A 24596-nucleotide genomic window follows, 5' to 3' on the forward strand; every position below is an offset into this window, starting at 1 on the left:
AATGCCATGTCCAATAACTAGGGAAAGTGTGTAGTTAGAGAAAATAATGAGCCTCCCTCCATTACACCGAAGGGTCAGGCTTGAAAAGACTGCTGTAATGACTGTAAAGTGTACCATTACCCAAAAAACAATCTGTTGTTTGTTGATGGAAGGCGAACAAACATCTGGAAAAAACAGCACACTGAAAATAAGACTGAGCTGGAACAATATACTTTAGCCTGAAATAGTAAGATGAGTAAAAGATTAAAATATTGTATCTGGGTATGATTTAGCCTGATTACATTTATGTAATCTCCAGTGTCCACATCGGTTCTGGTGTCTTTAAAACTTGCATTCAGTCTTCTGACAGTGGGGCGACTCCTCCGGTTGCAAAAAGAAGTCCGATTGTATGAAAGTCTATGAGAAAATACCCCTACTTGGAAATGTACTTAATGTGAGGCACTCCTCTTCTTTTGGAGGGGTAATTAGGCAGAATGAGTGGAATTGTTGTGAATATTTGTGAGAAATGTTTTGATCTGCTTCTCACCAGGGGTACATGGTGGAGCTGACCACCCACCAAGGCAGTGTGGGGCGGGTCCTCCGGGCCGGCGCCGCCCTACTGGGGGAGGGGAACCTGAGTGAAGACGAAGACTCGGAAGTCAGGGAGCAGATGAACCTCCTGAACTCCCGCTGGGAGCACCTGAGAGTGGCTAGCATGGAGAAACAGAGCAGGTAGATGAGGTTGACTTTGGTCGCAATCACACAACATTTAGATTTGCCCAATTAAGACAGATTTTGGAAACATAACCCAGGAGACAACAAAAAAGATCTCAGAACTTTGGGAGAAGCGTGACAGAATGTATTCGCCCCCATTGAGAAATATCAATACACACTCAAACACACACACAAATGGTTTCACATGCTTTTTTTCAATCTTAATTCTGGGTTATGGATGAAGTTTCATCTCTTTTTACACAATGGGGATCCCCACAGTAGCCAGCATTCATGGATACAAAGAACAGCGGCCTTTCTAATTATGGTGAATCCAATGATAACTGACACCAAGCCAAATTTAATTAACTCTTCAGCTATCTTCTTTGATAATATTGTTGATTCAAGCACAAAGCTGTGCGGACATGGCCTGGACTACCAAATACAACTTAGACAAATACAGCAAGGGTCTGTTATCAAGCGTATAAGAACTGGATAGGTGGCTTTTACCATTTCTACCAATTACTTCAGCAGTAATCACTGCTTGGGGCGTCAGCGTGTTTAACCAGACCTTCATCTGCCCTTCTGAACTATTCTTGAGCTCTTTTTCATGAGCGCTAACCCCCCCCCACCCGGCAGTGTCAACATGTGATTGACGGCTCACTGAACTGCGTCTCACCCCCCAGACTCCACGAGGCCCTGATGGACCTGCAGCACCAGCAGTTGAAGCAGCTCACGGACTGGCTGGATTTGACGGAAGCGCGGATTAAGAGGATGGGAGCTCAACCGCTGGGTCCTGACCTGGAGGATGTCAAGCACCAAGTGGAAGAGCACAAGGTGGGCAGCACCTGGTTTTCCAACATGGCTTAACTAATCCATGTTTACGTGTTGCTATCAAGTTCAAATGATCTTGTTCATGGACTGTTTGCCAAGCCTCAGGAGTACAACATCAGTAAGCTATAAGCTGTAGGTTGGTGACAAAGCCCAGGGAAACACAGTTTGGTGAAAAAAGCATTGCTGAGAACATAAAACCCTTTCTCCTGAGTCCCTGATCATCGGCAACAATTGTTACCAGGCGACCATCGAATCACTCGTCCTTAGCCTCTGCATTCCTCCTCTAACAACAAAAGGACGCTGGCTGAACCTCAACGTACAAAAGTAATTGAGGCCGCATTTTTTTCAGATGTGTCTTGCTGCTTTCCTAAGGCGACGTTAAAAGTGAACTAACGTTAGCTTAACATAAACCACTTACTGTCGTCGCTTCCACAGATTTGCAATGGGGAAAAAATGCTAATGACTTCAAGTGCTTTTCTGCTCTTTTCCAACTCAATGTGCTTGCAGTAAAGCGAGGCGTATAGAGTGGGGAAAACAACACGGGGCGCTCAGCAGCGACGCACACAAAAAGCCGCCCCAGGCTGCAAAACAGCGCACTGCCTGTTGAGGGCCTAAATGTGTCATTTTAGGAGAGCTGGGGAACATTGGACCCTCGGATCATAGAACCCTGGGGACATAGAAAAAGGTTCCGGTTAAACTACACCCTTTCGGCCCCTCCGTCTGTTGCCCAGTTGCAACTAGTTGCAACTGGGCAACTGTTGCACTAGTCAGTTTTCCAACTATGCTAGCAAGTCTTCATTCTTCGAAAGCTAAGTGTAGCAAACCGACCACGCTGTGGCTTGGACCTTTGCACATCCAGCTATTTTCTCTTGTGCTCTAAGATAACAGTTTTCTGAAGTTACATCCAATTAGTTAGCTAGCTAATGTGTTATATTTTTGTTGATTTGAAGGTAGGTACTGTAGAATATTATTATTTTTTTTTAAAGGAAGCTACAACAGAACCTCACACATCATCTCATTTCAACGACTTTCAATGTGTACCCTTGAGCCGACACTTCAACTTACATCTTTTAGTTTACACATTTGAACTGGCACTACTTCCTGTCAGGACCACTTCAACTGACCTCACCAGTCACTAACACTTAACGTTCCAACTCCTTTCAATGCTTGAACTCCAATTTCATTCACTGCATACACAAAACTGAATCTCCACCTTCTTTCAGCTCTTGCATTTTAACTGCCTTCAAATGTATTCAAAAGCATTTCAAATGTTTCAACTGAAAGTTTTGAAGTTTAAAGGTATATTATCCAAGGTAATGTATGGCTACTTAGATAAACTTTACAACAGTATGTTTGAGTCATACTTTATTCCATGATCGTATGTCCCTATTATGTATATTGTAACATTTTAATGCTTTTGAAGCACATTGTTCCAATGTGTATCATACAAAAATATATTTTAATATTTTTGATATAACCAGTATTATGCATATGGAAAGCACCTGTTTTCAAGGACGTGGGTAAACTTAAAATCTTAACATTGACCATAAGTCGTTAAAAGGCTCTGAGATGAAAGTTTGAACATCTGTATAGCAAACCCCACCACATAGAATGTGATCAAATTAAAGCCACTTGGTAAACACTGAGGATTGAGATGTGTTTACAGTGGGTCCAGTTATGTTTTGGTTTTGGCTTTTCTGCAACTTCAAAAGCGGGAAAAGGAAAATGGGCTCTGATTGGTTAAATTACCACCAATCACGCTTTGCTGAACAATTCTACCCCAAGAGCATGGACAGATACCAAACACAATCTGCTGCTGAAATCATAGGTTAGTCACAGAAACAAACAGAGTAGACTCAGTTACTATCTACTATGTGTGTTGTTTCTGCAACCGATTTCCCTTACTGTGATTGCAACCAATGGAGAAATCATTTTTGAGGAAATGGAAGCTTTGAAAAAGTAATCCTCTTAGCAGCAGTGGGGGGTTTAAACAACATGGACAAATTTAACTTTTACATTTGTGGTCGGGATTTGGTAGTCTGCTGGAGGGTAGACTAAACAATCCATTCATTAACACTTTTCAGATAAGTGGTGCTTAAAATGTGCTGTTAAAACATCTCAATTGGAATACTGAAAGAAGTTAAGGTGCCAATTAAAACACGAATGAGAATGAGAAAAGGGGTTAATGCTATCTCCACAATACATAAACTCTGACCTGAAATTTGACAATAAAGATTGTGGCTAGGGTTAGCAAGCTAGCCATGACCTCGAGGTATGACATTGGTTGGACCGAAAAATGTCATTGGTCAAACTAATGTTTGCGAAGGCCGAAATCAGCTGAAATCAAGTTCTGTCCAAAATGTTTTTCTTGCAGGGGTGTGCAAGCATTCACAAGAGCCCACAAAATCTGTTTTTATATATTTTATACATAACGGTGTGAAATGGCTTTAAGTAGAAGCATTGAAAGAAGTCGACATGTCCAGTGTAATTGAATTGGCAGTATCGGATGCCAGGAGGCACTGTGCAACCGACGGTATTATTTACGAGATGGGATTGAGGCCGGGTTTTCTGGTACTCTTTGGTTGCGCTTTGACCAGATTTTTACTGTGCATGTGTTGTACCCCAACGATACCACGTGTGCCATCTCCTCTTTTAACTCCCTTTTGCGTCGCAGCTCCTGCAGGAGGACCTCGAGCTGGAGCAGGTGAGGGTGAACTCTCTGACCCACATGGTGGTGGTGGTGGACGAGACCAGTGGAGACAGCGCCACTGCGGCTTTGGAGAGCAAACTTCAGGTAAAGACTCACATTGTCACCGAAAACTAAAAGCTGTGTTGAACACGCTCACATTTCTTGGGAAGACGCATACCTTGTGGGCTGATATTCATCTCTTCTTTCAAAAACAATTCTCTCTCTCTCTCTCTCTCTCTCTCTCTCTCTCTCTCTCTCTCTCTGTGTGGGCTCAGTGCGTTGTTGTTACTCTGGGACAATAGATTGAACAGGAGATAGTTTTGTCTTTGGTGTTGCGCAGTAATTGGACCTTGCCTGGGAGATGTGATTTTGCTGTCTCGTGTTGCAGCTTTCTGCTGATTTTATTTACTCTATAAGAGTCCAGAACAAGAGCCAGACTTTGCTGCCTGTTTGTGCAGCTAATCCTCCACGCTTGTCTTAGTGTCTGATGTATGGGCCTTTGTTCCCCTTGTTAACTTACATAGGCTGTAAACAATCAAGCTGAAAGCTATTAAATCTGCGGGTTTAGTGTGGTAAGTTGTAGTAGAGCTGGCTGTGGATTTTACAGTAAGGTTTTTCCTTCTTAAATATCTTCAGAAACTTTACTGACCCTTCCTAAGTCTCGATCCTTGTTGCCCACTTGTTAGCGATCGCCTTTTTATAGAAACGTAAAAGCGTAAAGATTCCCTAGTGGGGTACTTACTGGGCGTGTATTCATCAGGCTCCATAGAGTCCAGTAGAGGGCGCAACCTGTGTGAGTTAGCCCTGTCGCTCCTTTGCCGCTCGCTGAAGACGGTGCGGGACGTCAAGCAGCGAAGCGTGCTGCCTTATATACAGCGGGGTTCGTACCTATTTGTGTAAGCATGTCCTGATTGGCCAGCTCCGCTTCTGCAAATGTGCACTCCTGATTGGAGTAGAGCAGGGATTCCCAAAGTTGGTCCGATTGTTATGCGGCTATAAATAGGCTCTGTTGATTTTTTTTTTTTTTTAAGGTGTGGGAGATTGGGGGTGTGTGAACTCGGTTGGGATGTAGAAGGGGGTGCGTGGCCTAAAAAGTTTGGGAACCGCTGGAGTAGAGTATTACCCATGGAGTCCAGTAGAGGGCGGAGCCTGTGTGAGTCCTAGGACTTGCTACTGTAGATGTAGTGCAACCGGATTTCCAGAAAATCTGCAAAAGAAAAAGGGATTAATGTGTCTTTCCATCCACCACTGTTTTGTCAATACTAGAAATATTAAATTGTGTGCGGTGCTAATTCTCCAGACAGATGGCATTAAATCACTGTGAAATGTAGCTTTTTAGCTGCATTTGATATAAACTGTGATGGAGGGCTGCCTTAGTGGGAAAATTGGAAGTTTACGTGGGAAGAAAAGGGGGAGATATGCTGATTTTGTCTCTGGAAGTTGAATTTATTATATTTGGAGTAAGTGCGAAAGAGCGAGCTGAGGTCGATTTGGTTGTCGCTGGCCACACACATGAAGAGGATATGAAGAAACGTGTATAATTGGGTACGAATGAAGCTCTTCCTTTGGGAGAAAAGGGTTGAAGATATTTGAATAAAAGGAAGTTGCTCTGCACCAAAAGCCAATTAGGTGAAAATTAGAAACTTAAGCCAGAAACCAAAGGAAAGAAAAATGTAATTTTTTTTTAAATTTGCATTAAAAAAAAAAAAAAAAAATGTGGGCCTCTCTCTCTCTCGCTCTCTCTCTCTCTCTCTCCCCGAGTCTGTCTTCACCAGCTCGCTTGTCCCTCATTTTTTTATTTTTTTTTGCATCTCATTGTCTTTTCATTTCCTCTCCTCCCTCACCTCCCTCCCCGCTCTCTGTCACCCTGATGACTTTGTTACGTGGACACACTGTGGGTTATGTCTACGCCAGTTAAACGGAACAGAAGAGCGTCGCTCCAACCTGCCGCTAATACGCCGACACGATGGAGTCAGGAAAAATACACTTTTTACAGCTCACAGCTCAAACTGAAAAAAGCTGAAGTGATATTCTGTACTAATTAGTATTAATCAGTTATGTTTGATTTTACCATCAGGTACTTCTTTGGTTGTGAAGTTGAAATGATTGCAGCCGTTACTTGCTTCCATAGTGTTGTTCTAGAACATTGTTAATGGAACAACTGCACTAAAAGTGTTAATTCACCAGATGTTTCCAGCTGCACTCTGAGGTTCAACATGTGATATTGGTTCGGGCAAATTTTCTGCAATACATTTGGCAGACATTGAAAAAAATTTAATTAGGGTAAATAATTCAAAGGGATTTGTTGTGCTAATGTAGACATTAATAAAATATATATATATATATATATATATATATATATATATATATATATATGTGTGTGTGTGTGTGTGTGTGTGTGTGCAGGTGCTAGGTGACCGCTGGGCAGCCATTTGTAGATGGACAGAAGAACGCTGGATTCTGCTTCAGGAGATTTTACTGAAATGGCAGCACTTCACTAATGAACAGGTAAGAGTGTGTGTGTGTGAGAGGCGCTGAAGGCAGGATCACAGCAGCTGCATGTGTAATGTGATTAGATCATCCGGACCGTGTCTACTCCCACATTCCGCAGGCTTTAAGAGTCATTTGAAGCTGAAACCGACTTCATGTTCATGGAAGGATGGTGACAACATGGAAGGAACTCGTAGACGCCACTTGATCTGTCAGACTCAGATTATGGAAGTGTCATATTAACTTGAGCTAAACTTTAGAATACGTCTTTCAGCTACACAAGCAAAGCTATGCGTGCTAACACGCTAAACTAAGATGACAAATATGGTAATGGTTGTACCTGCTGAACATCAGCATGTTTTCATGCTAATCTGTGAATCTATTTACACCTGCTACCAACTACAGGGTGAACAAAAAACATTTTGTTGGAGTACCGCGATATTATGGTCAGGTTGACCTGATGATGCTGGAGGCAATAGTCAGGGGGGTCAAGTGGTGGACCGACCGTCCCGTCCGTTAAACAAACAGCACATCTATTTTCTACCTGCGATGGCAACAAATCAGCAAAAATATGCACAAATCTTTTTTCACAAAACATTGTATTCCATCATTCTAAAACAAGCTAGGACTTATCCACAGCATACATATGTATTTTGATCAGAATTATGAATTTGATTGCTCTTTGGAATGTCATCGTATTTTCTCCTCCCTTCGTCAGCTTCTTTGCAGTCGGTATTTTTAGCCACCGCAGACTTTTTAAAGGAAATTAAACGTGTCCCGATATCTGATCTGCTCGTGTTCTGTGATTAATATTTGAGGAAGTTGAAATCACAACATGGTATTAAACACGATTAAGTAATCAGCGTTAATCAAAAGCCCAAAATTAGATCTGCTTTGTCGCCCTCCGGGTCGCAGTCACCTTTGTTTCCTCTTCCTTTCAGAAAAAGGACATTTTAATGCTCTAGCATTGGTGCTACTTAAAGATAAATGAACTCAATTTCTTTTATCAATACTCCATTTTAAGAAATTATTCCTGATATTTTTGTTCAATGACACCATAATAAAATCTAGATGATTCAGTTTTTGTGTTTTACCAATTAAAAGTGACTGTGCATATATATATATTTATGTAATTTCATATTTAGGGGAATCTTGAGCCCGTTTGATTACTCAGTTACACGGATAAGTATAGATTCATCATGAAATAAATTATTATTAGGTATAATTGGCTGCAATGGCTTCGAGACATCCATAAGAACCTAATTCAATTTGATTCATTATTCAGAAACATCAGGAAATGCATTAAATTCAATTTTCTTTCATTACTTGGCTAAATGCTTGTTCAACTATTATCGCCCTGGGCTCCAGTTGCAAATGAACTGTCCATGCGCAGATAACAGAAGCATCCACCTTGTAACCCTGGACCGAGGGAGAGATGCTGTCACAGACAACACGCCTGAGAAAGATGCAGCAGTCTCGAGCTGTCTGTGCCAACAGGAGACCGCCTCCCACATGATAACGTGTCTTTCTTTTCCTGTGTACTCATTCCCCTTCAGTTTCCTCTCTGCCTTCCATCCATCCATCTATCATCCATGCATCCATTTGTCCTTTCCTCCATCCATCCTTCCTTCCATCCATTCATTCTTCCTTCCCTCCCTCCATCCATCCGTCTATTCGCACGAGAACAGCCTTCCAGGAAATGTTTTAACAGCCAACACGCCCCCTCATTGTTCATCAGTTATGTGATTGGACATCTGCAGCTGATCAGACTGATCAGATTTGTCTAAATATCATTGGAGTTTCATACCAGACTGAAGAAAGATCACAGATTAAACTCTAGACTTGGGATGTACCCACAGTCCTCTTTCCTCTCCTTTCCCCTAATCAACTCTTCCCCTTTCCTCACTTCCTCTTGCTCTCTTTCCCCTTCTAGGTGCTTCTTAATCCTCCTCTTCTCTTGTACCTTCCTTCTCTCTCCTATCATCTTCCGTTCCTCCTCTCCTCTCTCTTCTACTAAAGTGGTGAAGGTGATTTCCAGGGCTCAAATAGAGAACTATTAAGTTCTGCCTTGTTAACTTTTATGCCCCAAATCAAAGGACAGAAAGTAGTTTTTTTTCACTCCTCTCCTCTCCCCACAGTGTCTATTTGACTCCTGGCTGACTCAGAAGGAGGAGCTGGTTCGCTCCATCAAGACTGTCAACCTGAAGGACCAGGCGGAGATGGTGACCTGCCTCCGCCGTCTTGCTGTGAGTCTTCCTTTAGCAGATTTACTATCCCTTTCATTTAGCAAAAAGGAGGACTATACGTGAAGTAACTTTGGGACAAGTCCCGTGCAAAAACCAGGAGAGCTTAAATCCCCATCCTTTGTTGTTTGTGTGTATGTGTGTATGTTCCACCAGACGGTGAAGGCGGACCTGGAGGTGAAGCCTCCCACCATGGACAAGCTGTGCTCCATGAGTCAGGACCTGCTGTCTAGCGTCAAGAACAAAGAGGTGGCCAGCAAACTGGAGGCCAGACTGGACAGCTTTGCCCAGCGCTGGGACCGTCTGATCCAGAGTCTGGAGATGAGCAGCTCCCAGGTACGCCGCACATGCTCAGTTAGGTTTTACGACCTTTGTACACCAGGATGCGCCAAGGGTTGTTTTGGTGTATGACGATGTGTGTCCACTGTGTACTTGGACTTACTGGTTTGAGATGCACTAGCTTGACGAAGTGGCTGGAGGTGGTTAGCTGCTACCAAATGCAGAGCAATGCAACGTTGTCCTATATAACTGTATGTTGTTTCTTCCTCTTAGGAAATTCTCTCTAACGGGACCCCGTTGAATTGTAATTGAAGACCCCTGGTCTAGCTGATCCACATTAATTAAAATCGCTATGCTACGTTAAGCTAAAAGACTCTATAGATCTCATCAAACTCTTGACAAAATTCTTTAACCCGTTCAGAACCCCATTATGGTCCAAACAAAACATAAGTATATGTTGTTCTCAGTCGACTCAGTCATGGCTTCAGTTGCCCCGAGGACAATATTTTTTTCACAGGATCTAGTTAGTGCAAAAGGTTTATTCTAGGTGGGACATTTTAAAGGAGTCATTTAGAATAAAGTGTTTTTGATGGAATAGCACAATTTAATTTTAAGCTTAGATTTGGTTATTTTTCCTGAAGGAAGCATTCGTCACACTTGATGTGTTTAAGCACCACCTGAAAGTAAACAATTTGACCATAATGATAAATGCTGCGACTTCAAGTAATACTACTACATTTTCGGAAAATACACTCCTTCTTAATATCAATATAATTTCTTAATATAATGAACATATTTCTCAAAAGTGACAATCTTTTTCTGCAACACTACCTGAGAGGCTCATTTAAGGGCAGAGAGACGTTAGTGATTTAACACATCTGCTTTGAGACGTTTGAAATATATAAAAATGTCGTGAAATTACATTTTAAAAAAGTGGTGGAAAATCACAGCATCACAATACACAGATGCATTCTGGGTCGGGCTCGCTCTGGCTATAACTATTAATTAAAATTGTATGAACCGAGGGGTAGAGCTTAATACTAACCCGAAAGAAATAGGGACAGACAGAATATAAAAATTATACATAAACACATATGAACTGTAATAATCATGTGGCTCTTACACAGTCTGTCTTTCACTCCCTCTCTCTCTCTCTCTCTTATGCAATTACTTATCCATTATAATCGGTCAGATAATTAGCAGATTGACCTCTTCAGGCACACACACTCTCACCACTTCAACTGCACACACACACACACACACACTAGTTTCCATGGTAGCAGGGCTACCCTAGTAGTGGCACTCGCTGCTTAACTGTCATTAAGCTCTTCCCTGCTGAAACAAACTACACACACACACACACACACACACACGCTCACAAGAAAACAGTGAACGATGCTCAGAATTAGAACCATCGATACCTTCATCTAAACATGCAACAGCCACATAAAGACACGCATTGTTCTCTCTCACTCATCCTGTTGTGAAGTCACAATCTGTCAGTCACAGAAATCCCAAGTCGCCACTTAACCGTCTCACAGCTGTCTGAACACACACATGCATACACACAACTGTTGAAACCCCACACACACATCCTATCTTATATCTTTGTTGTGATAATGTGTGATCGATTAAACTGTTCTTTGACTCATTGCCTCTCAAGGACACTTTTGCACTCTGTGTGTGTGCGTGTGTGTGTGTGTGTGTGCGTGCACTCAGACAGATGTGAGAGTGCGTCGAGTGGCAATTTGGGATCAGTAGGATTTTGACGGATCCTTGTAAACTGATGCTGCCTGCTGTTGTGTGCACTTTGTCAAAATGTATTTGTGTGTGTGTGTGTGTGTGCGTCCATTCAGCTCTCATCCGCTGTCAGCACGGCCCAGCAGTCCGAGCTGACCCACTCTGTCACGCCGACCATCACCAAGGTGATTTCCAGGGAGAAGGTGTCGACTGCAGTGCGCCAGACCCGGGAGTCCCCGCCACCACAGAAGAAGAGACAAGTCGTGGTGGATTCTGAGCTCAGGAAAAGGTGGGCGTGCTGTTGCAACACCGAAGTATACTTTTAATATTGGTATTATACGGTTTTATTAGCACTAGAAAGTTTATTTTCTAACTTGTGGGAAATGTTTAGTTACATGCACCCGTTTCTGCTGTCTTATCTCAGCAGGTAGGTGCTGAAACACTGCAGTGATAATAGAGGCCAGCTTGAAATGAAGCCTTTAATAGTAGTGAAGTAGGATGTGAAAGTCCTCTTAATACTTGTATAGTGTAGTGAACCAAGTAAACATGTGCAGTGGTGGAAAGTCTGTTGTCAGATTTTATGACCCTAAAAACAATAATCCATGGACACATTTCAATTTGAATAAAGTGAATCATCAGATTAAATGAGCTAGTCTTCTTTTAAATTAACATTAACTTTCTTTAATAGATGTAACTCTGACAAATATCCTTCTTTTCAAGATCTAGCAATAAAAATGATCAATTGTAAGTATTTTTTGACTGGAAAAGTGAACATATTACTTGGTACTGGGTTATTTGGGTTAATACCTGAAAGGTTTCCAGTACCGACGGCCCTGCTCGCAACTTAGCCACAGTCGCCCCCGTTCAATTGATAGCTGTAGTCAAAAGTCACTTTCAAGGTCAAGAATTTACTTACAAAGCAGAATGAAAGATGTTGGTTTTTACCAGGCACGACATTTCAAACAAAAAGCCATCATTGAGTTGGATTGTGGGAAATGTAGGATCAAGTCTTTTGGGGTCTTGATCCAAATGGACTAAGGCTCCTTTCAGACTGACTTTAAAGGGCAACTACACCCATTTCTCTAAAATGATTCATAATATCTATGACAGTCCAAACATATTAGTGAACATGAACAACTCTCTCCCAAATCCTAAGTGTGCTAAAAGTCAAATTTGTAATGTCGTCAAGCACCGAAACCGCTGCATGGACAATGAATTGGGAAAGACTCCAAACTTTATGGAATTGTAGTATTTAGTATTTGGAGTAATTGAAGTAAAGGATCTGAAAGCTTTTTCCACCACTGCTAGTTTTTAGTGATTACATAGATGACTTTAAAAGTGTAGTTTTAGGCTAATTTAAAGTTCCCTTGTTGAAATATAATTTCATTTTCCTTTGAATGTCATCAGCTGTAGTGAAGTACTAGGCAATCTGCAAATTAAATCATTTATCAATATTGCCAAGTGCATGAATGTATGTGTGTGTGTGTGTGCGTGTGTGTGTGTGTGTGTGTGTGTGTGTGTCCTCAGGTTTGACGTGGACTTCACAGAGGTCCACAGCTACATGACCCGCGGCGAGGCCATCCTACAGAGCCCAGAGTTCTCTGTGTCACGTAAGGAGGGGAGCATTCAGGAGCTGTATGACAAAGTACAGGTAAATACACTGTGTGTGTGTTTGTGTGTTCTTGTAGATGTATCTTTTAGAGGACCAACTTATGAGTGAGGACAGTTTTGGAAAGTGAGGGCATTTTGACCGGTCCTGACTTCTTCAAAGGCCTGTTTGAGGCTTCAGATTTGGCTTTAAGGTTTGGGAATAGGCATTAAATTATGATGGTTAAGTTGATCTCAGCTTAATCTGCTGAGACCTGTGATGCTGAAATAACAAGGTTCCATCACACAGTTGGGTAAGCAATTCATTTCACGTTCTGAACTTTGATTATGCATACAGGACCAAACTGTATCACAGTGGAAGTAGGCTATTAGGTGCAGCAAAGGGTCCATAATGACTGGAGTTGTCTGCAGCAGCTACCTATGCATGTCAACTCACTGGATTTGTCCTCAAAAGGAGAAAACAAACAACATAAACAGAAAAATGAAGGAAGCTTCCTGCTGTGCCAGCGTCTGCTCACTGTAGCAAATAAAAAAGATTTAACAACCTGCTGTACCACAACAAATAACTCTTCCTATGTGGCTTGAAGGATTAGCTTAACATTTTGGGAAAAAAACACGCATTCGCTTTCTTGCATAGAGGAACATGAGAAGATCTATACAACTCTCATATCTGTAGGCTGATTTTGAAGCTGGAGCCAGCGAGCAGTTAGCTTAGCTTAGCATAGAGACTGGAAGCAAGCAGAAACAGCCTGGCTCAATCTAAACTTGAGGAAACTTTGCCCACCTCTGAAGCTCGCTGATCATCAAGCTATGGAGGCCAATTCCCGAAGTTAGCATCACACTGGTTCTCTCTACAAAAAGCCAATGGGATTTTTCCTTTTGGATTATTGCAGTTCATGATAATTACATGTTTTTTTCAGCAAGTGAATCTTCACAAATGAACACCACATTTATGATTTTTGAAGTGTGACGCCATCGCCATAAGTAAAAAGCTAACGTTAGGCTATAACCGAACTACACTATAGTTCCATGAGCACGAGTGTAAACAACAGGGCTGTAAAGCTAGACTAGTGCACGAGTGTAAACAACAGGGCTGTAAAGCTAGACTAGTCGGCACTTGTTAGCAACCGCCTTTTTTAAGACACGTCAAAGCTCTTAAACCTCATTAGGCTAGGCGTGTCCCAATATTTACAGTCTTTATGCTAAGCTATGCTAACCGTCTTTTGGCTTTAGGTTCATCAAAGTGGTATTGATCTTCTCATCTAAAAATATACTTTCACAAACTCTTCCTTTTTTAATTAATTAATTTGGCAATATTTATAATTTTGCCACTTGCGAGCAGCAGAAACGAGCTGTAAACACTATTCCGACATATCGTCACCCTATGAAGCTGACATGGCTTAAGTGTTAGCAAACAGCACAATCAGCAGATTATATGATTTAAAGAATTGAAAGTCAAAAAAATGTAATCCAGTTACTCTTAACTGACTCTAGGGAGCTCTACAATTAGCTTTTCAAGCTGCTACCAGTACATCACTATGTATTAACATTCACTCATATGAATACATGCACTTTAAAACTTGCTGGCATTACAAATGATGCCTGCACTTTGGAAAGAGATGCAAACTGACGAATTTTAAGGTAGGCAGATTCTTCAAAACCACCTCTTGATCTCGGTTGCCTCTTCAGCTTTTGCTGTCTGCTCGGCTCTCTGCTGCAGCTCGTATAATAAACAGCTTTAAATTCTTCCAGGACACCACTTTAGGAAGCAAAATGAGTCTGGAGGATTTCAACCTATTCACACGCTTAAGGTGTTGGATCTCTCTATTGGAGAGGATATTTGAAACTGACTTTTATATTCATAACTATGTTTCTATTTGTGTATAATCAGCTGAAAGTAAGAATGATTGTGTTTTTGTTGGCTTAGAATGAGCCCTTCGTATCTACATAGAGAGTGTGTCCTCTTCACAGAGCATGTTTCTACAGTAGCTCAGAATAGAAACCAAACACTAGTTCTACTAAGAGCCTTTCACGTTCCTACTTTTCTCTGATACGCTTTGAAAGGGGGTGCTGAGTGGAGGGGTATTCAGCTGGTTGCAATCTGCAACCTTACCACTCAATCTGAAACACCGGACCTTTAAAGGAACAGCTCATTATGAGAAAAATTCACTTTCTTTGACGACAGATGAGACAGTCGATACCACTCTCGTGTCCGTACACCACTGTAAATGCTAGAGCCAGCTGTTGCTTAGCTTAGCAAACAAAACAATACAAATGCTGCCCTTTCTCCATGTTGGAAGTCTTTTCTTAATGATTTCATGAATTCAGCTAATTCCATCAGTATAGCAAGATATTGAGCTGCCATGAATAAAACACTGTGGCTCAGTGGTAGAGCAGGGTCGTCCTTCAATCAGAGGATCGGCGGTTTGAAGGTCAGAGGTTGATGAAAAGCCACAGGAAGTGGAAGTAATAGTCTGCTGAATTGGACATTGGTTTTCTTTGTAATAAATAATAATCTCTCTCTCTACCTCTCTGTCTCAGGCGATAGAACGAGAGCGGCCGGAGAAGTACCGAAAGCTCCAAGAAGCAACGCGCACGGCGCAGACCCTGGCCGAGCAGGGTAACGTGCACTCTCACACGCGCTCATTCACACGCGTGCACACACACACACACACACAGCGCACGCACACACCCTGTCTGTCCCCATGGCAACGCCTCCACCTGTCCCACCCTCTCTCCTTGTCTCCATAGAAACACTGATAGAGGACCAGACAGAAAGAGAGAGATGTTTCTCCTCGTTCGTCCTCTCCTCTGTCCTTGTGCGATTATTGGGGCTTTTGAAAGCAGAGAATCACTCAATTAATACTTTTCACTGTCACTGCTGTAACCACCATCCAAACAGAACACGCCAGAATATTGCTCAACTTACTGAATAGTCTGTGTGTGTGTGTGTGTGTGTGTGTGTGTGTGTGTGTGTGTGTGTGTAAGTTTATATATATATTAAAAATATATGTACTTTTGGTTTAGGAAAAGATTGTGGTTTGGTTTTTAAAAAGAAATTGTTTCTTACTTAAAATAACCACACTTGTTACGTAACTGATGTCATTAAATTAAGTAAGTTACGTAACTAAAGTAAGGTAAAGTAAGTCTACATTTGCTTGGTTTTACAAGGGACAAGAACAGCGGTCTCCTGCGTATGTTGACGGTATCTTACGCGTGGGGACTGAGAACGGATTGCTCATATCTGTCCATTCAATATGAAGCTACAGCCAGCTATAGGCTAGCTTAGCTTAGCATAAAGACTGGAAACAGATTAAACAAATGAGGTATAATATTTGAATGAGTGTGCTTAAGAGGGAGGCAGAATTTAGTGTGAGCAGATCCACGCTTTCCCCCTTGCTCCCAGTTGTTATGCTAAGCTAAGCTAATCTGCTGCTGTTTACCCTACAGACATGAGGGTGTTAACAATCCATTCGTCTAACTCTCGGCAAAAAATACGATATTTTACAAATTGTCAAACCATTAGGTTTTTAGCAAAAGTGACTCAAATAGGAGGACATTTTCAGCAGAGCAGTGTATGTGGGATCCCTTCATTTCGAGGATGCATTTAATGCTTATCCAGCATTAAGCGCATGCTACTCTATTTATAGTAGCATGTGCTAGAAAACAGCATCAACCAAATGCTTGACGTGTAAATGGAACCTAATGGAGGCACGGTTACAGGAAGAAGAAGCAATCTGGAGACATGCGTGCCACGATGCTACCTTCCAAGTCCAATTATCATCTGGCCGATGGGCTTCAAGTTACCCTTTTAGAGGCAGGAGTGTGAATCCATCCTCGTACAACTTTAGCATTGATTATTCCCTCCTGGAACCTCTTAGAGGTTTTCATTTTCCGGGCACTGGACTTTTACGTGGACCTCAAATTGGCCATTTACATAAAAAAAAAATGTTGGCGGTGAGTGTGAGATAAGTGTGTGTGTGTGTGTACACAGCTTTTGGAGCTCACATTTTGTGCAGAATATTGATAGCTCACCTCACCTCTACAGATGACATTCACCACATTTTGTGTGCATAGTGTGTGTGTGTATTTATGTCCTACAGAGAGACCAGTCGTGCCCTTGTGTGTGTGTGTGTGTGTGTGTGTGTGTGTGTGTGTGTGTGTGTGTGTGTGTGTGTTTGACAGCCCACTCTCTTTTTCTGTCCCCCCCCCCTCCACAGAGGGGAGTCGTGCTGATGACATTGCCCAGGCAGCGGAGCAGCTGAACCAGCGCTGGTTGGGATTCTGTGCCCTGTTGGCAGACAAGCTGTTATGGCTGGCTTACCAGACAAAGGTACACACACGTACATGTGGCTCACAGGTAGAGCGGGTGGTCTTCCAATTGGAGCATCGGGGGTCCGATCGCTGGCACCTTTCAGTCCACATGTCAAAGTGTCGTTGGGCAGAGACATTTACAGTACTGTAATGACAAATGAGACTTTGACCAAAACAAATTGCTACCCATGTAGAGAGTTAGAATTCCAATGTAATATGAGCGTGAGGGTACCACAGGTTTGGTCATTCTGACTCATCGTGCAGCTCTACTGCAAACTAGGAAAGAGTTTTTCTGAAACAAGACAGATGTTGTGTTGGTGTTTGCTTGTGTCTTTGTGTGGGAAATAAACAGAGGCTCTGTTTATTTTCACTTTTATTCTAACTGTGTGTTACCATGTGTGTGTGTCTCACAGGTGCTGGCCTTCTACAGCTTGTATGAGCAGTGTGAGCAGGCTGTGGAATGCAGTGAGAACTGGCTCAAAGTCCAGGTACCTCCAGCATCTGAACCAGAACCACTCAAAGTACAACTGGACCGATGCCTGGTGAGTGAAACAAACTGTCTCCGGGTGATCCATTATTCTTTGCTCACACAAAAGCATTTCTTTTTTTGTTGAAATCCAATTGTTGTTAGCTTTTCTTATTCTATACCTTCATTTCTTCTGTATCCTTATTTATTTGGCGTGTTGTCTCTTTGCATGCATCTGTCTATCACAGCACTTTTCTGTAAGTATTTTCATTTTATTCCAACAGACTAAATGAAGTGAACTTCTTCTCTATGTTCCTCTTAGTAAAGGCTGATAGCGAAGAAAGTAGAGCCATTTATTGTAACATTGATTGACCTAAAGCTAAATTATTTCATTTACACTTTCTTGTTGGTGCAGATTGAATAAACCAGATACAATGTGTTAATATTTAGTGAACTTTAAAGGTGGGGGGGTCATCAAATTCTTGAAACCTTTGACAGAGACAGGTTAGCTGTTTCCTACGGAAGCCCTGAAGGGCAAGGGAGAAAAACTATTCTGTTGATCCATTTTCTAAGTCGGATCTAAGTTGTTTTCTCCTCTTGTGTACACGAATGAAGAACAGGTAAAAAAAAAAAGTTCCTTTTTAAAAACAGGTGGGAAATAGGTTTTCTGAGGAACATTTTTATTGTGCTTATTGGTGTAAACATAAACACTAGAGAGAAAACGGTTTAGATCAGACTGGTCGGAGTGGTTCACCAGATTTTCTTTCTCACTTTCCTACGAGGGCTTCCGTAGTTTTCCCCTGCTTCCTGTTGATCTGCTCAGCTAAGCGGATTGTCTCCTGGCGTCACACAGATATGGCGATCAATTGCGGAATCTATCTTTTCAGCTGACTATGGGGCCTCCCCAAGGAAGAACAGGGGAGTTGAAGGGGGAGACGTAAGGCAAATCTGTGTCAAAATCATACTCCTTCTTGGAGTCATAACTCAGTCAGTTCTCGTAATACAAACATATTTTTGGATTCACTGTGACTTACACTAAGAAAAGCAATATTTCCAGTGTAGCGAGTTGCAAATAAAAGTCCATAAATCCGATAAGAAATCACTGGGACTCTGGAAATCTCGCCATTATGACTGCAGAACTTGCCTCACAATAATAATAATAATGATAAGGATTTAAAGTTTTCTTCAATATCAAAGCTAGTGATAGCAGTCTGTACATTCATGGGAACGTTGCAAAAAGGAATGACTAATAGGTGATTCTGCATACGTTTAATGCTGCCAATTTAGCAATTTGGGGGGGATTGTCGGACTCTTGCTTTAAACCAAATTAGTCCGTCAATGAGTGGGCGGCTTAAACGGCAGCAGTATTGACTGGCATTGAACACACACACACACACACGGTTTCATTTCAGCAACATCTAAACAACAGGAGAAGAGAAGTGACAAACAGGAGGAAAAAAACAAGGCGAGATGAGAGGATGGGAGGCATAATTAAAGTGAGAGAGAGGACATAAGAAGGGGAGATATGGGGAGGGTAAATGCCACAGACGCAAGAGAAGGGGAGACAGCTTTTAAAGTAATAGAGAAAGAAGAATGGACAGATTAGGAAGAAGGAAGAATGAAAGAGAGGCGAATGAAAAGAGATGGCGTGCTGAAAGTTTTCTTCGACAGTATGTCTCGCTTCCACCGCAGACAAATTCACACCAACAAGGTTTGGTGAAAATGTGTGCGCCCACACATTTTCATTTCCATACACACAAATGGAAAACACACAACTTGCTCCCACACGTAAATCCTTTCCGAGCTCCTATCTTTACATTAAACAGGAAAGATTTCAGCGAAAAAATAAAATATTTACTGAAACTTTTAAGACAACCTTCCCAACGGCAAACTGTCAGCTTATGAAAATATATTCTGTCGAGGTTATAAATGCTTATGTTCTCTAACATTACTCATGAATAAGGAGTGAGTCTCTTGGCTTTAGGCTAGAGTCTTTCCTGACTCACTCTTACAGGGGGATAAGACTGAGCCGCATTCAAAGCCTTCACCCCAGGACAGTCCAGTGAATATTAGCCTGCCCTACCTGCCACATTCTGCAACTCACCCTGACTGATCCCTCTCGCTTTTTATGTGATTTAAACAAGATTAGTTGAAATTGATTCATTGCTCTAAAGGATAAGCCTGCTGACATTCTATACAAATACTCACAGCATCAAATGTCTATTAATCCGCTGCTGAAAAAAGTTCCCAAAAAATGTTCTTCCTCCTGTTTGTGTAACGCTTGCTAAAAATTTAATAGTTTGACATTTTGGAATATTTGTATTCTCAAATTTGCCTTCTTGCCGAGGGTTAGATGAGAAGACTAATACAGCAGCATATGTAAAGGAATATTCTACCAGCACCTGTAAATTCCTAATGTACAGACATTAAAGCAGCGTTGGAAAAAACAAAATGTTGTTACGATGGTGGAACCAGGCAGTGTTTCCCCTCAGATAAGGCTCTATGCAAATGTGAGTTGTGAGCCGATGGAGCTCAAAGGTGAACTGAAACTTTACTGATGTGAAATAAGGTCCTGTTTAGCTCTGATGAAGGTTCGTTAGCTAACTACTTAAATTATGTAGACTACGTAAATTAGGCTACCGTACAAATGTAGCCTACTTAGCCATTTACATCAATTATGTAGGCTATGTAAATTAAGCTTCGTTACATAAATGAATCTACGTTCCACGCATAGCATACTCAGCCATTTATTTAAATGATGTAGGCTATGTAAATTTAGCTACGTTACAAACGTAGCTTACTTAGTCTACATAATTTAGGTAGTTGTTTATGTAAGTTAAGCTACGTTCCAAACGTAGCATACTCAACCATTTATTTAAATGATGTAGGCTACGTAAATTTAGCTACGTTACAAACGTAGCCTACTTAGCCAACTGCGAAAATACTGTAGTTATTGCTATTGAATCAGCTGATTTCTTCCTGTTCTCTTTGTACAGTTAAGGGAGAAAAGTTTCACAGCTACATTTCGGTTTTGCTGAGCTGGTCCAATTTACTGCTTGGCTTCCTATTCATTAACAGTTGGGACTCTACATTTCTGTAAAATACAACTGATTTAGCATAAGGCAAATGGAGTGGAGCTTAAAAATGATAACACAAAACGTTTCCACAGATCAGCTCTTGTTGGACGAGTATGGATATATTACCGTGGAGTTTTGTTTTTTTTCTTCCCCAAAATGTCCCATAGTAACAACAAAGTCATGCTGTGTTGGTTCATCCTTGATGTGACCCTTTTCCTTCTCCTTGTCCGGCAGGAGGAGGTGGCTCGCCTGGCCTCCCTGCAGCCCCAGGTGGACCTTCTAGAGAAGCAGCTGAAGCAGCTGAAAGAGGAGAAGGAAGGGGAGGAGGACCCGTCAGCCTTCCTGGACGCCGACATCGATGCCTTCAAAGAGCACTACCACGAGGTCCTGGAGGATCTGAGGGCGAGAGAGCGGCAGTTACACATGGGTGAGAGAGGAGAGACGCCGATTCACTGCAAAAACTCAAACCTTGTGGAACCCTGATTTTGTTTAGGCATGCTTCATTTCATTAGTTGGTGGTACCGTCTGTTAGAGAAAGGGCTGCATTCTTCTAATTTTAAGGATTTTTTTTTTTTTTTTTAAACATGGGTCTTTTAAAACATCATTCTTATCACTTATGACAATACACTTGCCTGCTGATATATTGGGAGGCACCGATGCCTCAATAATATTGTTAAACCACTGCAAGTCAATAAGAAATGAACATTAACGCCTTTAAAACAGTAACAAAATACAACCTAAAATACAATATCATTTTAAATCAGACTAAAGAGAGTTGACTCCATCCAGGACATTTCTGTTGTTTTTCTCAGTACAGCGCACGTTCCTGGAAGAACAATTGATCATATTAGTATTCAGTAGGTACCCACTGATACATTAAGTTTAATACTAAGTATTTCATCTTTGTAGGCAAATCCCTGCATCGTTGGATGACAAATGACAGCAGACTTACAGACTGGCTGCCCTCGAGATGTTAAACAATGAACTTCAAGTGATGATTTATCTAAATGGATGTAAAAGTTCTCTGAAAAAAATAGTAAAAGTCTGAGCATTTTATGAAGCAAGGCATTTCAGTTGCCAGATAAAACTTAACTACCCTTCAATCCATTCCAAACAAAAGCAAATGTGTTTAAACAATATGTCAGAGGACTTTTAAAGTATCAAGCTCTGTGATTTCACAGCTTTAATTCTCCTGAAATTAGAGTTTAATTAGATATTCAATAAAAGATTAAAAGACAGACCCTCTTCAAACAACTTCATAAACAAAATACTGAAGTTCTCAACAAATGGCATTAAGCTAGAAGTGTGGTTCACCTTCAAAAAGTCACTGAAACAGCATGCATGCCATTAACTGTAGCTATATACAAGTGTTCAGATTCCCGCTGCTGAAAGTCGGCCTTGACAGCCCGTTGTAGCCCACACGCTGCATCAGACAGATTCAGAGTGGCAAATGTCCCTACCAACAACAGCCACCCAACATTCAGCACAGACACACTCGGAGCGAATGCATTGAGATCTGCGGCCTACAGCGACGTCTCTCAGCGTGGGTAGATGCGGGGATGAATGCAGCACTGATTCCGTACGATCTGCTCTCCAATTACCAGCACAAATCATTCATGCACGGCACAGCGTGGCGTATTGTAGAAGGTTATCTGATAAATCAATCTGCCACGAAACATCGCTTATTGTGCTGTAATGCTGATATTATAGTCGGCATTTTATTTCCCAGGCTGAAAATCAAGTGAACACTTTCAAACCGTTCTCTAACTATGAATACACTTTTTCAGAATGATAAAAAAAACAAATTGCAACAATCATCCACCTTGTTGAGGCATCCTCTGGTGAGACACTGCATCTCTGTTCACTTAAAAAACTACATGCTGCAACACCTCGACTCCCCAGGGTCATATACAAGGGTTCTGTTTGTGGACTTCAGCTCAGCGTTCAACACCATCATCCCGGAAATACTCAAACCCAAACTCTCCCGGCTCACTGTGCCAGCATCCACCTGTCACAGAAAAATCACATCCAGCGTACGCATACATGGCCAATAAAGCTGATTCTGATTAAGTACTGACGAGTTGAAAAAGCGCACCTGAAACTGCAAAGCAAAAGCTTTAACCAGACTCTCCATTATGCCCTCATGTCGACAACCCCCCAAAAAACTATCCGTTGGGGATTTGCAGGGATTTGCAGATGAGTATATTTCAAATGTATGGAAGGCTTTCGCTAGAACACCTACATGTTCTGTGAAGGTTTTCGACAGCTGCCGCCACTACGAGCAACCACGACTCATTCTGCTATGACAGTCATCTATGACTGGACTGATCAAAAATGATTGTGTTTGTAGCGCCCAATTTAAAGCAACATTTTGAGTCTGTATGTCGTGGTATTTGACGTTTTGTGCATGATCGCGCACACTAGGTCATCGTTTACAACCTACAAAAGGCCCTTTTGTATTCATCCCTTCTTACATTTCATTGGGTAGACACACACATAAAAATAGCCTTCTAGGCTATGGAAAAGTTTTACAAACATAAATCAGGTGTCCTGTCAAAGGTTTCAGAGAGGTATCCTTTTATGTTGGTGATGGGGAAATGCTGTTTGGGCTTTTTTGGAAGCAACATCTTTCACAAATAGGTTTTGATTGATCTTAGACCCTCTCTGAGGACCTACATGGCTCTGACAGTTCCCCTCGACTATCATGTAATTTAGCAAAGTTTCAAGCATTTTACATACTCAAACTTTGGCCCTCTAGGTAGCCCTGTAGTGTTAGTGTTGGACGTGTCAGTTTCAGACGCGTCACAAGGCCAATTTCAGAGCTGGATCGACTCATCTGAACAGTCAGTAAGCGCTCAGCCGTGCGGTTACATCCATTTACCCATCTTCATGGTGAGCAACTAGTGAGAATGAGTCATTTGGTCCAATTTGCAGTGCTACTTTCACTGTGTTTATGAAGATGCTCTCTGTGAAAACAATGACAACGAGACTTAACGAGACAGAAGCTGCAGCCATCGAGACGAGACACAACTAAATCAGACAGTCTCTGAAACAAAATAAGAGCAGAAAGCTATTTGCATTAAAGAGGAAGAGAATGATGGAAATAAATGAGAAAACAAAAAAGAGAGAAACTGAGAGAGGGTGGGGAGAAAGATGCTGACAGACAAACGGTACTTTTGTACTCACTCGGAAAGCTTCTCTCATCGTGCCACACACTGCACTTTTCTCACCCACGCCAACATGTTTAGCAGGTATAATGTTGAAAATGTTCGCCATCTTTGTTTAGCATGTTAGCATGCTAACATTTGGTAATACACACTAAACACAGTGCAGCTGAGGCTAATGTGTCATTAGGTTTGAAGATATTTGGTCATAAACCAAAAGTATTGAGCTCAACATCAAGTGGATGCCGACAACACCAACATCTGTAGGGTTTGTCATCTGGCGACCATGAATGTATGTCCAAAATACAGATACAATTGTATATAGAAGCACAGAACCAGCTCAGGACAATACCACAAATTCCAGCCCAGCTCGTCAGCCTGTCAAAAAGAATGCAGGGTGTCAACCGGTGAAGCCATATCGAGCACTTTAGCAGCAAAAGAGGGTTTTTGTTCCTCAATGGGTTCTTTACAACTGTACACAAAAGCATATTTTAACTTTAACGCGACGAAATAGGCCCAATTATTTCTTTGAGTGTCGAAAAGTCATACAGACAGGTGAATACAAAAATATTGAAATGAATTATGAATGAGTTCAGAAAGACACACTTTCCCATAACCGCCTAGCACAGCAGCATCTCCTCACACTGCAGGATAGAAGATTTGTAATTATGAGATATGTATTCAGGCTGGTATTTCTGCATTTGCTCCGATATTAAAGTAAAAGGTGTCATTTGCACTGACGGCCTCTCTGACACATGTCTCTGTCTCTGTGTAGTTTTGGAGAGCTTACCGCCGGCTCGCTATAAGGAAACCATATGGACACTGTTGGCATGGTTGCAGCAGTGCGAGGCCAAGCTGGCCATTCCATCTACGGCGGTCACAGAGTATCCTGTGATGGAGCAGAGACAGAACGACAACCAGGTAAAGACACCCATACACACACATTCACAACATGAATAAATATAACTAAGGAAGGGATTCCACACTTTAATTCTTTCATAC

The 24596-nt window shown here is 41.7% G+C and overlaps 1 protein-coding gene across 5 annotated transcripts in view; it reads left to right on the plus strand.

Moving 5' to 3' along the window:
- Window positions 1-24596, plus strand: part of dmd (dystrophin) — a 214565-nt gene that overhangs the window by 97851 nt on the left and 92118 nt on the right. For all 5 annotated transcript variants that reach the window (XM_031852205.1, XM_031852208.1, XM_031852207.1 and 2 more), the window contains 13 exons: window positions 530-711; window positions 1377-1527; window positions 4199-4318; window positions 6620-6721; window positions 8842-8949; window positions 9103-9282; window positions 11082-11254; window positions 12493-12616; window positions 15115-15193; window positions 16794-16906; window positions 17301-17429; window positions 20665-20857; window positions 24370-24515. In XM_031852205.1, the coding sequence (XP_031708065.1) occupies window positions 530-711; window positions 1377-1527; window positions 4199-4318; window positions 6620-6721; window positions 8842-8949; window positions 9103-9282; window positions 11082-11254; window positions 12493-12616; window positions 15115-15193; window positions 16794-16906; window positions 17301-17429; window positions 20665-20857; window positions 24370-24515 (1800 nt within the window). The remainder of the gene's footprint in view (window positions 1-529; window positions 712-1376; window positions 1528-4198; window positions 4319-6619; window positions 6722-8841; window positions 8950-9102; window positions 9283-11081; window positions 11255-12492; window positions 12617-15114; window positions 15194-16793; window positions 16907-17300; window positions 17430-20664; window positions 20858-24369; window positions 24516-24596) is intronic.

The sequence above is a fragment of the Anarrhichthys ocellatus genome, unplaced genomic scaffold (genome assembly GCF_004355925.1).
Source record: "Anarrhichthys ocellatus isolate YVR2014 unplaced genomic scaffold, GSC_Weel_1.0 scaffold12, whole genome shotgun sequence".
In the NCBI taxonomy this organism is placed as follows: Eukaryota; Metazoa; Chordata; class Actinopteri; order Perciformes; family Anarhichadidae; genus Anarrhichthys; species Anarrhichthys ocellatus.